This window comes from Pelodiscus sinensis, chromosome 2, assembly GCF_049634645.1.
Source record: "Pelodiscus sinensis isolate JC-2024 chromosome 2, ASM4963464v1, whole genome shotgun sequence".
NCBI classification, from domain to species: Eukaryota; Metazoa; Chordata; order Testudines; family Trionychidae; genus Pelodiscus; species Pelodiscus sinensis.
The window spans coordinates 117,441,780-117,454,767 of NC_134712.1; the positions used below are offsets into that span (position 1 = coordinate 117,441,780).

General features: G+C 42.6%; 2 protein-coding genes across 3 annotated transcripts in view; both read right to left on the minus strand.

The window, feature by feature from the left end:
- Positions 1 to 12,988, minus strand: part of LOC102449420 (serpin B6) — a 137,278-nt gene that overhangs the window by 29,915 nt on the left and 94,375 nt on the right. The window lies entirely within an intron of this gene.
- On the minus strand, positions 664 to 11,253 carry LOC102449655 (serpin B10). 2 transcript variants are annotated; one of them, XM_006115557.4, is made up of 8 exons: positions 11,107 to 11,253; positions 10,161 to 10,337; positions 8,616 to 8,660; positions 7,035 to 7,172; positions 5,712 to 5,829; positions 4,173 to 4,315; positions 3,513 to 3,680; positions 664 to 1,126 (listed from the first exon to the last, which is right to left on the minus strand). In XM_006115557.4, exons 2-8 carry the CDS (start codon positions 10,326 to 10,328, stop codon positions 722 to 724), a joined length of 1,185 nt encoding a protein of 394 aa, XP_006115619.1. In that variant the 5' UTR covers positions 10,329 to 10,337; positions 11,107 to 11,253; the 3' UTR covers positions 664 to 721. The 2 variants fall into 2 exon arrangements, with proteins under 2 accessions (XP_006115619.1, XP_006115618.1); XM_006115556.4 differs by having other exon boundaries at positions 8,574 to 8,660.

Here is a 12,988-nt window from a genome sequence, read left to right on the forward strand (position 1 = left end):
CATCGAGTTTGCAGGTTCACCTGTCCCGCGAGCAAGTGGGTGGGGAGCGACAGAGCTCTCACAACATTGGCCAGGAGAGCAGGCTCGATACCCACAGAGTGCAGTGCACTACTTACTGTATGTCTAGACTGCATCCCTCTGTTGGCAGAGGAATGCAGATTAGGCAGATCGACATTGCAAATGAGTCAGGGATTTAAATATCCTGCGCCCAATTTGCATAAAAATGGCCTCCGCGTTTTGCTGACTCAGCATTTTGTCGGCAAATAGCGGCAGTCTAGAGAGGGATCTGTCGAGAAAGAAAGCCTTGCAGGAGGCATAAGGGATCTTTCTCGACGGATCCCCTTCTAGACTGCTGCTTTTTGCAGACAAAGTGCTGAGTCGGAAAAACGCGGCAGACATTTTTATGCAAATTAGGTGCAGGATATTTAAACCCCTGTCTCATTTGCAGTGTCGACCTGCCGAATCTGCATCCCTCTGCTGACAGAGGGATGCAGTCTAGACATACCCGGTAAGGGGCTACAGTAGATTACTGTCCCCCAAGTGTGTGTGAGGAGCACAGGAGGAAATGTGCCTCAGTGTGTATCTCTGAGGTGTAATAATTTCTGGGGCTACTGCTGGGCAACTTATGCTCAGGGCTCTAACTAAAAGCACAAACTAGACCTATGCTTTGAATTGCAAGTTTTAATTTGCATTTCTCAATTGCATGCCTTTTAGTAGTATTCTAGGGAGAGCAGAATCTGCCAAAGAAGAGGATGCTCATAGTTGTGTTGTGCCTGATGAAGAAGAGGAAAGGGTGATCTGCCTTAAATTGTACAGGATTGGCAGATGATCTCACTACTATAACAGCTCCAGTGGCAGCTGCAGCCTCAGTGCCTTCTTCATTGACCTCAACAAAGGACTTGTGAAAAACTTGTGACAAATAGAGATCATCATGCTCAGACATCCCTGTGAAGTTAGCTTGGCCCGGACTGAAAGCATCTTTCATCCCCATACTGCTCAAAGTGGACTTGAGGTTATAGCTCTCTTCCAGCTTGATCCTGGGCAGAGACAACTCCACTTCTGACATCATCATCATTTCTGGACTGGTCCATTTGGATACATTCTCATAGGTCAGTTCCCTTTCTAGCTGCAGTTAGTTAAGAAAGAGAGAATTAGAAAATTAAAGAGCAAAACCAAAATCATTAATAAATGAAAAAAGCTCATCAGAAAGGCATAAAACACATACATAACTACTACCTACCTATGGTTATTACCATAATTACAGGGTGTGCTATACATAATAGGGTTCAATACTGCAAGCTGCTAAGTGACTTATGCTCCCATTTAGCTAAATGGGAGGGGACCTTTCATGTAGGATTGGGCCCATAGAGCAATGCCTCCTTTAGGGCACTCAGCACCTACTAGGCGGAGCTTAGTCCCTTGCAAGGTGTTAGTAATTACTATACTTATTTAATTAAATAATAAAAGAGAACACTGGAAACTGGGTGAATGGAAGACAGCTCTGAGAAATGCATTAATTACAAGGGGTCAGAGAGTGAGGTTGTGGTCCACGTTGAGTTATGCAGTCAACAGAAATAGGGCAAAAGAAATGGCTTAAAGCTCTAGTATGGAATTCTTGTTTAGGGGAATCACCACCTAATGTCTAGTGTGCACTATACTTCCCATTGAATGGTAATGCAGCTTTCCCAAGAGAATGCTGAAAATCCTGTGTTTCACACAAAGAATCATGTATTCCCTAAATATTGGTATGACTTTATGGAACCCACAAGACATGCGCATATAGGGGTATAAGCAATTAGTCGACTACCCAGTAAGCAAATGCTTATCGGGTAGTTCAGAAGGAGCTCGACTAGTTGCTCCCCACCCCCCATGTTGCCTCTATTAGTGCTGGGGGGAGCCTACTTAAAACTGATTCCCGCACCCAGCACCATCTCTGTGGGGGATACTAGAGGCAGGGAGCAGTGGGGAAACAGCACAAGGGAGATTGTAACAGTCTCACTCACACTGGTCCCACTGCTGCTCCTCTGCCTTTGGAATGTACAAGAGCTGCCTGTGGCTCATGCACATTTCAAAGGAAGCTGCTCGGAGGGGAACCCATGCCAGTGGAGACTGCTTTGCTCCCACTGCCTCTCTCCCTTTGAAATACACAAGAGCAGCAGGCGGCTCCTATACATTTCAGAGGGAGAGTAGCAGAGGGAACTGCTGTGTTTCTCCCTTTGAAATACACAAGAGCTGCGGGCATTTCAAAGGGAGAGGCACAGTGGGTTACATTTCAATTAGCTGATTACAGACAGTCCCCGACTTACACGGATCCGACTTATGTCGGATCCGCGCTTACGAACGGGGCTTTTCTCGCCCCAGAGCTCACAGGCGGCGGGTCGCCGCCCGTGTCCTCCGGGGCGAGAAAAGCTTCTCTCTGGTCTGCTGGGGGGGGGGGTCCAGCAAAGCCGCTGGACCCCCCCAGCAGACCAGGGGGACAGGAGCAAAGCCGCCCAGGCGGCGGGGGTCCCGCTGCCTGGGCGGCTTTGCTCCCAGGCAAACGAGCAAAGCCGCCCAGGCGGCGGCTTTGCTCGGGTGTCCCTGGTCTGCTGGGGGGGTCCAGCGGCTTTGCTGGACCCCCCCAGCAGACTAGGGAGACAGGAGCAAAGGAGCAAAGCCACTCGGGCGACGGGGTCCCTCCGTCTGTGCGGCTTTGCTCGGGTCTCCGTGGTCTGCTGGGGGGGAGGGGGCGCAGCTAGTGCGCCCCCCCCCCCCAGCAGACCAGGCTTTTGTTGCGGGATGCCTCGGGTAGAGCAGCTGGGGTGCTGCAGGGTTGGTCCTGTGCTGCAGGGTTGGTCCTTGAAAGTAGGAATAAGAGATCCTCCGGAATAGGGCTTTATTCCGGAGGATCGCGCCAGTCTGGACGCTCTTTTCCGGCTTTTCCCCAAGCCGGAAAAAAAGCGGCGGCCATGTTTATTTAAATCCCGCGGGGGATATTTAAATATCCCCCGCGGATTTCGCTATTGCAAAGTTCGAAATTAGCATGCCTATTCCGAAGAAGGGGCCAGTCTAGACGTTGCCCAGGAGCGGGAGGCTTCACATGCTGCCCTCATCCCCAGCACAATCTCTCAGCTTCCATTGGCCAGTTTCTAACTAGCCAAAACTGAGATTCTGCTGGGGGCCTCCCTTCCTCTGCATGTGGCACAGAGAGCCACATGCAGCAGCCAGCTGCTTTGAGTGGTGTGGAGCTTGGTGGAATATTGTCTAGTCTGCAAAATTGTTTGCACTCCTTTGTCTTCATCTAAATAATTCCTTCATGTTGGACCTTTGATGGTGTTATCATTAGATCTGATAGTTTCACTCCTCAGTTCTTCTTCTGCTCCCAAAAAGCATTTGAATGCTCTATATTTGTCTACAGCCATAAGTGTTAATATACAGAATGTTGCTAAACCCGTACTGAACTTTATCTCACAGCTGTCAAACGCTGAAGGAACATTGCATTTCACTTTCGGGTTCCAGAAATATGTTTTTACCTGTTCCAGACCAGTAGATTTATCCTCAATGTCATCTGGTAATAGGATGAGCATGCTGAGGTCATCATTGACGTATGGAAGCTCAACGATTTTGACCTTCATTGGTTCCAAGTAGCATGTTGAAAATGTATCTTGGAGATGCATCATCTGCACTAGTTTAGTCTTGGTCTGTGAAATTATATATTTCCATAAGAAAAGAAATATCACTTCTTTCTTTGAAATGTACATGTTATTAGTAAATATGCATGACTTTCTTCAGAAGAAATAAAAATAAAAGGCTGAAAACAGTTTATGAACCAAAGATGATTGAATGATTTAACAGGGCTCCTTTTGTGAGAAAATGTTAAAGCAGTGTTTTCTGTGACCTGGATTGATCTTCCACTCTTCTCCAAAGTATTCATAATAACTCACAGAAGGTATGACAGAGGAGCCAGAAAATTCTGCGAGGATCATCTCAATAAGTTTCCTGATATTTGTTCCCTCTATAGGGAAGAGTGTTAAGAAGAGAGAGCAGGAGGAAGAGGGAGAAGCATATTGCTCCCAACACTGGCAAGCTATCCAACTGCCAGTAGTTTTACAGTTTGTATTTCATTATAAGTGAAAGATTTTACTTCATTCCTTTCTTACTTAGTCAATAGCATGAACACAGGTGGCACATACCTTGCTCAGTCTGAAGAGATGCTCAGATGTGTTTTCATTCAGAAATCTCTTTTTCCACTTTCCTTTGAAGTAAATGGCATTAACCAAGACCAGTACAGTGTTGGCATGAACAGCACCTTTAGGCAACAGATTCTGGATTTTCCCTTTCAGAAGTAAGAGAACAGTGTTTTTATTCCAGTGCAGTACAGCAAATGGCTATTTCTAATCTTTCTTTCTCTTAGTTTAATGATCCATTCAGAATGTATGTGCCTCATCCCTGTGTGATGTTCTAGAATGAATTAATTTGACCTTTAAAACCAATCTTTGTTGTTGTGACATGTTAGAAAGGCGTTTAAGTAATACAACAGCTCAGATATATAAATCCTGAATCTTCACATTTTTGCTCCTTGTGCAGTTATTTGTGCTCATAGATAGGCATAAAACTCTGCCAAATCAGAATGATAGCATTGTATACTGATTTCATCCTCCTTTGGAACAGGCATAAAAGAGAACCCAAGAGGTAAGGCTACAAAGAATCAAGCTCATGAAATAGACCAGGGGTTTGCTACATAGGGCACATGTGCCATAAGTGGCACACAAGATGATTTTGAGTGGCACACGCATGCTCCATGGTGGGAGCTCAGGCCCCCTCCTCTCCTCCGCAGCGGGGAGCCTGTGCTGCCGTTGGAGCCGCACAGCCCCAAGCCTGCAACATCAGCTCTGGGGGTCAGGCGGGGAGGCTACAGATTGGGCTGCGCGGGGCTCTTGTGGTGTAAAAGCAGCTGGTATCTTCCTCCTTCCCTGGCAGCAGTTAGGAGCTCAGAGGCCGGGGCAGGCCTCATAGAAGTCAATGAGTTAAATCTCTGAAAGGCTGCTGATCCCTGAAATAGAGGGTCTGTGGTCATAATCCTGCTCCTGTAGTTTTATCAGTGATGGGAGCCCATGAGGCTAGAGCCCCTGCTGGAGCCTCCGATCCTTGAGGAAATCAGGCTCTGAAGACTGTTCCCTCTGTTTTAGGATTTTATTCAGAACACATTCTAGGATTGCCAGGTGCCCGGTATTGACCCGGACAGTCTGGTATTTTCGCCTCCTGTCTGGTAAAAAAATTCAGAAAATACCAGACACCTAAAATGTCTGCTATTTTTACATTCTTTTTTCCGGCCAGGAGGCGAAAATACCGGACACCTGGCAACCCTAGCACCCAGACCCAGTCCCTGGCCTCACCCCCAGCTCCCTGCCCCCTCATGGGCTCCCATCACTGCTAAAACTATAGGAGCAGGATTATGACCACAGACCCTCTATTTCAGAGATTGGCAGCCTTTCAACGAACACCCTCACCCCTCCCCACAAAAAAATTCTGTTGAGGAAAAGGACTCCAAGCCTTATTAAGCAAAACAAATTTAAATTATAAAACATTAAAACAGGATTGCTAACAGTACATTAGCTCCCCTACTGCCTGACTACAGGAGGAGCACAAGTGGAAATGCAGCCACCTACCCAAGAGGAATTAGCAACCATGGTGGGAGAAGCGCAAAGCTGTTACTGTTGTCTTTAGCTTACCCTCAGTTTGGCTTTCAGCCCAGGAATTAATTTCTTTTCTGACTTGTTCTGCAGCTTTTATAAAGTCAACTGCTTGTGGCTCTGCATGGTAATATTTTTGAACAAATTCTACAAATTCCTGTAAGGTTGGAGAGAGAATTTGCTATTAAAATTAGTTGAAATTGGCACCACTTAAAAAAAATCAGATTAGTATTCTAGTAATTGTTGTACAGCAACATGAATACAATTCAACTAGATAAAATTTAAAAGTAAGTTCCATGGTACACTATATTTAGTTATTAGAGCTGGTTGACTCTCAGAATTTCAATTCCACTGGAAATTCTCACATTTTGAAATTTTCTTTCATCCCAAATCAGAACAAAAAGTGAAAAATTTGAAATTTCCTATGAAATGATAATGCTGAAAAAATAATGTAGAACATGTCGAACATGAGGATAACTGGAATGTTGTGTCCAATTCTGGTGCCCACAATTCAAGAAGGATATTGATAAATTAAAGAGGGGCCCGAGTGGAGCCATGAGAATGATTAAAGGGTGAGAAAAAACATTCCTTTACCGTGATAGATTAGAGGAGCTCAATGTAGTTAGCATAACAAAAAGAGGATTAAGACGTGACTTGATTACATTGGTTAATACCTACATAGGGAATAAATATTTAATAATGAGCTCTTCAGTCTAGCTGAGAAAGGTATAACACAATCCAATGGCTGGAAGTTGAAACAAGACAAATGCGCATTGAAAATAAGATGTAAATTTTGAACACTCAGCGTAATTAGCCGTTGGAACAATACACCAAGGTGTAGGGTGTTTTCTCCATCACTGACCATTTTAAAATCAGGATTGGATGTTTTTCTAAAAGATCTGATCTAAGAATTATTTTGGGGTTGTTCAATGGCCTCTACCGGGTAGCAGGTCAGACACTAAATGATCACTGTGGCCCCTTTCTGGTGTTAGACTGCATGAAAATGTTCAATTTTTATAAGGTTGAGATGCTTTGTTTCAACTTTGTTTCAACTGTACATAATATAAAATATAACTGATAGAAAAGTATATTATATAATGTAAACATTAAGTTGATAGTCAAAACAATGCATTTCGACTTTATAAAAAATAAGAGTTTTGATAAGTTTTCTTTAGAAATTTAGACAAACGTCTAGTGTTCCTGCAAAACATTTCATTTTTGTCCCATCACCATTTCCCATTGGCAGATTGTTCCTCTGGAAATTTTTCAGTCAGCTCTATTAACAAACTTGGATTTTGATGAGCATTGTCATAAATATCTTTTAAAACTTTCTCTTAAGCTTAATAAAAATATTCAACTTACCCTACGGAATGGAAGAGTCTGTTCCTCATACAGTCTGTTGGCAGTTTTAAGCAAGTAAGAAGTTTGTGGTTTGTTGATTAAAGAGATTAATGCCTGGAACGCAGAATGAATGTCTTCATCTTTGCAGTTGTCAGGGTCCTTTAAAAGGGACACAATAAACTTGGAAATCACATTCCTGTCTGAAAAATGATATATCTTCCTTAGTTGCAAGTTCCTAAGATTACTATAGTTGACAGAAGTTACTGGGGTAGAGATTCCTCTATTTATTTGGTTTATTGTCTCTGCATTTGACTGAATTCATTTGACTGAATTTAACTGTAGTCAGATTAGTTGTTTCCACTGGATATTTATGTCAGTTTCTCCCTTGCTCCAAAGACCTTTACAAATATTATCAGGTGAGTTCTTAGAGCTGCTGCTTAGGTGGAACTTCAAGTTTGAGCTCCAGCCCTGAGCCAAGAAGACTGCTACTCAGCATGGAGTTACAGCTCTGGTGGAAATCACATGTCTAATAGAGCATGATTGTATTGGGGATGAGGGATATTTTTCCCTCAGCACTAGAAACAAAAATGGGGTACCATTACTGAGGGATTATAAAAGGGGACAAAGTTGGTAAGAGACAGAGGCCTCTGTTAAAAAGCAGCAGACCTTGTCTTACAAACTATCCTTAGTTCAGCAGCCAGGATTTCCTATTGAGGAATGACAGCTGATTCCCCTGCTGGCACAGGAGCTTTTGAGAGATCTTCAGGGAGAACATCCACCATCCCTATTCCTGACCCACTCACAGTATGATGAAAGGAAAGGGGCTTGTCTGAGGAGTGGTCTTTGGAGCAGAATGCCCCAAGCAGCTGCCGTCTTTGGTCTAATGAACCAAGTAATTTAATGAACTAGTAATTTAAATTAGTGTTGCTGTCAAGATATATTAATCAGAATACATCTGCTGGTTTGGTGAGGAAATAGGGATACCATGTCCCCCACCATCTCTCCAGCACCACAAGTACCTGGCCATTGTCCTACCTTTGCACAGACACTTTTCAAATCTCCCCTATATTCAATCATTTTTCACATACCTCACTCGCACCTTAATGTCCACATGATGCTTTCCCTTTTTAAATCAACCCAACATGCACTACATGATTGCACATGTGCCTTTAGGATATGTCTGTAGCTACCCAGTCTCTGAAGTGAGAGTGCAGATTTTGAATTACCAAGTGATTTAGAGGGGGGGAGAGAGAGTGTGGGGAGGGGTGTGAGGTGGAAGGGAGTTCTCTGTGGAGGTGCAGACTCAGTGGCATGTTGAGGTGGTGTTTAGGAGTGTGAATGAAGCTACCTTTCCTGCCTTTGACATTTAAGTAAGTGTGTTTTGCATGTAAGCAATCTTAATTTATTATTAATAATGATTTTGGAAGGGGTGACAGGAGCAATGTAGATGGAGTCACAAAACAACCAATAGTGTAATTTAAACTAGTGCAACTGTCAAACTTTCCTATTCCCAGAAGTCTCGCGGATTTCTTTCCCTGAGATTTTTGTTCTAAATAATACCATCTTCCTTTTCTTTGGCCTCCCACGAGAAGTTCTTGTCACCTGTAAACAGTCTCCAGTTCCTGTAGTTTTCTTAAAATGAAGCACCTGCAAGCAGAGTTAGGAAAGATAGCAAATATGCTTGAAGAAAAGCTATTTAAGAAAAATGTACATACAAATTGATTTCTATTGACCTAATGTCAAAAGCTCAAATTAATTATAAGTACTTAGCAAAGATGGTTGCTAATTACCCTGCTAAGGATGCTATATCTGTGATTTTCTATTTTAATGTCACTGTGCCCCATGTCATAGCCGAACAGCCAGATCACTTTATAACATCTTATTGCTATGAATCAGATGGGACTTGGTCAGACTACATGAAATTCATGATGACTTTATCCATTTATTATTATACTGTATTTATTATTGGGCTTCACTTGTGTGCTACATGATGTACAATATAAAAAGGTACAGTGCTGCCCCAAGGGTTACCACTTACATAAAAAAGACAATGAAGATTAGTTGCATAATATTTTGAATGGCCATATGAAGGTATAATCACAGACCCATCAAATGGTAATGATTAGATAAACTTATGCTCGAAGCATAGATAACAGCAGCAACAAAACACCATTCAAGGTATGATCACTGCAAATGATAATGGTTTTACAATCTTATCATTTTTATTAACAAAATTAAGGTGACTGTAAATATACTGAAGTGTAGGCTTAAACTAAAAAGGTTTCAGTTGTGAGTATAAGTGAACTGTCTGGGAAGAGCTATGGAAGAACCAAACCATGTTCTCAGTATTAGTGGCATTTAGTTATGTACAGAACATCAATATTCATATCTAAGAGGCATGTTTAAAATCATGTAAATGGAGTGTTCCGTTCAAAGGGAAAGCTAAAGTGGAAGGTCAGGTTCTAAACTTTTGGGGCACCTCCTATCTGGCAAACCAGCAGCCCCATTCTGGGAAGTATGGGGGCATGTGAGATGCAGGGGCTAATGAAGGTAGCAGTTGGGGACTTTTCCCTCTCAGTGAGTTATCTGTTGGATTCAATCCAAAGAGAATTCTGGTAAACTGAGGTAAATAAAATAGATCTCTCACCAGGAAAGGTAAGGAGCCCCCTTACTTGAAGTTACTAGGAGCCACTCAACTGACCCAGGATCAGTGTGTGCTGACCAAGTCCCCTTTCACCTCACGAAAGCCCCCATGCCAATAGAGCCAGGAGTTACCTCTTCTGGCTATTTCCAGCTGGAATTGCCATTTATAATGAGCTGTCCCAGTAGTTTAGAAACTGGACTTCGATTTTTTGCTTTCCCTTTGAACAGCACACTGGCTCAAGCTAGAGTAGCTGAACAGTATGGGGTACAGAGATTTACCAGCAAGATGTTTTCTCCTGGTAGAATTGGGTGGGAAGCTCTGAAATGAGTAATAATTGCCGTGGATTTATAATTCCCTATCATCTACGCACAGCATTTCCGTTCACCATTTCTTCAAGGGTATATATAATGTTAAATACTGATATATCAGGTGGTTGTGACATGCATAGGAGTCATTTGTCATATTGAGATATATACTGTGCACAGTCACATTTCAGAACCTACCTCAGCCATCTGGGTTGCAGTGTTACCTTTTGCACCTACATAAGTCATGGCCAGTGCAGATGAGATACTCCAAGAGGAAAAGAAAATATTTTTTCCTGAATAAGATTCATCCAGCTTTTTTAAAAGGTCAACAGTAAAGCTGCCATTTGATGCTGAGAGAGAAGCCATTGCTGAAACCTAAGACAAAGAGAAAGAATGTAACAGTTTGACTTCCTTGGAGCCAGGATTATACCTTTGGTTTCTAGCTTGTGGGTTTTCTCTGTATCAGGACAAACTAACTTTCCTCAGAAACTGGAAAATGTATCTAAGTGACAATGATTCCAGACTCCCTTAGAATATCTGATCTATAGTCTCTGCTGTAAATTGATCCCTAGTTACTTGTATGCCACACAAATCATGCACATTCTTTACTGTGCCTAAATCCCTTTGATCATCTGGACCTCAGTCCTTGACTCCTTCAGTTTCTGTGGCTGTGGACCTGGTGCATTCTGGAGTGCCCAAACACATAGTCATGGATTATTTTGTTTTGAGAAGAATGAGAGGATGACACAGTGAAAATTGTTTTCTTTCCCCTTAGGGAAGAACAATTTAATCTTTGGCCCACTAATTTGCGGTGTTGTACTATCTCACCACAAGAACAACTACTTGCATAAATTTATCCTTATTTATTTAATTAAAAAATTATAGGGAACACTATTGTCATCTGCTCAAGAAAATTCTTTCTTTAGTCTTACCCCATATCAGCATCTTTTCTTAAGCTCTGCAAGTGTATAATACTTGCACCTTGTTTTTTAAGAACTGAAATCTAAATTAAACATGATGAAAATGTGCAACCCCTGTTTTACTGCATGACATATTATTGTTTAATCTGCCGTGTCTTGCTGGGTTTAACTAATTCAAAAAAGTTTCAAAGAAAGCTAATTATGTCTAGAAATATTTACATTACCTCAAATTCCTGTGAGAGAGGAGAAATTACTTGTGTCCTTTGCCAGGTTCTGAGTCTGTTTGTTAGGTAATACAGACATTTAGAAATATAAAGCAATTGTTCTTCCTTCTCGCCTACATCCGCCAGTTTTACTGCCCTATATGTTTCACCATCTATATTTACCCCTCCTGCCCACAAATTCCCAGAACTTTCTGTTGTAAAATTTGACTAGATTGTTGACATACTGTATATTTGTTTGGCAATACATACATTTAGAAATAAAATGATTGGAGTTCACTTTACTTCTTCTAGACTGCTTTCTCCACTTCCAGTGCCCAATATGTTTCCCCATCTAAACTTACAGGTTTCCAGAACTTTTTCTTGTACAGTTTGACATGATTTATTGACTAATCATCTGCATTTTCAATAGCAATCTTAGCGATTTATAAAATGAATACGGTGATCTTATAACATCTGGTATTTTAGTCATAAGCAAAAATACCACAAAATGGCCTGCTATATAAATGGCTGGTGATGTCTATTGCAACTCTATCTGGTGCCAATGAGACTTTTTAAAAAAAGTAAGGGCAGTTAGTGTTTAATTTACTCCAATTAACACAAATGTCTATTGTCTGGTGTTTTTTTTTTCTGGATGGGAGGATTGCATGGCCTGATTCTCCACTGCATTATTCCAGTGTGATGCCATTGTAGCATGATTTCAGCTGAGCATTATCAGTGTAAACGCTGTGTAATGCAGGGATCAATTAGGCTTTGTGACTCCACCATCTTCATTTATAACAACCAGGACTATAGACACTGTTCTGCCAGTGGAGAAATTGAATTGAGCCTGATATTAATTTTCCCACAGTGACAAATGCCAGGTGCTTAAGTGGAGGGTGTAATATTTCCAAAACGGACTTGTCAAAAAATGCATGGCATGAGTGCTAAAGTACTACCAGGTTGGAAATGTCTCTCCAATTCAAGGCATTCGTGGTTGCCGTGTGCAATGAAGGATGACGGCTAGCACATAAGCACTGCGTTTGCATTATTTTTGGTGGTGCCAAAATGGATCCAAATAGAGTTGTCCCTTCCATAGGATAGAGGAAAGCAACTTCCCTGAGCCCCATCCTTTGGGAAGCTCTGCACATCAGGGGAAAGGGGTCCAAAGTGGTCTGTGAGCTAGCAGGGAGCCTGGTTCTGGCAACTCCTGGCATCATTTGGGGGACAACACTGGAAAGACTCAGGGCATGGCCTTACAAAAGGGGGTGGCATGGGGGTGGGGAGAGGACAGGGCAGGGGCAGGAAGAGATAGAGCAGGGGCAAAAAGAGGTGGAGTAGGGCAGGCTAGGAGCCGGGTCACTCGCTGCTGCCAATGTCAGAATCCCCACTAACTCTCCAGGCTGCCCTGGACCATGCTTCTCTATAGCGCAGGGCCCCTCAAAGCATGGGGCCTTGGCAGCTGCCCCAGTTTGTTCTATGGACAATATATAAGGCCAAACACTGGTGGAGCCAGGTCCACATTCCAGAATGTTGCTGGCGCATGGGCACCACAGGCCCAGGTATCTCATCACCTGTGGGCTAGTATCCATTTTTAATTTGAAGGCTAGGCTAAAGAACACCTCTTGGTGCACAAACTGATCCATGCTCCGTGCACTGGATACTGAACTGTAGAAATGTTTTTTAAAAAGTCAACTTTTTTTTGTCTCATGCTGAGATTTAGCATGAAAATTAATAACGCGTGTCCAGCCTAGAGGTCCCTCTCTCCGAGATAGCAGAAAAGGAATTCTGAAATGCCCAAGTACCTTCACCCAGAAGAGGCTGGCCCTCTATAGGTCATTAGCTGTATCAGGGAGCACTTTTCTAAAAACTCTGTCCATGTAGACCTAAAGTATGATATGGACTT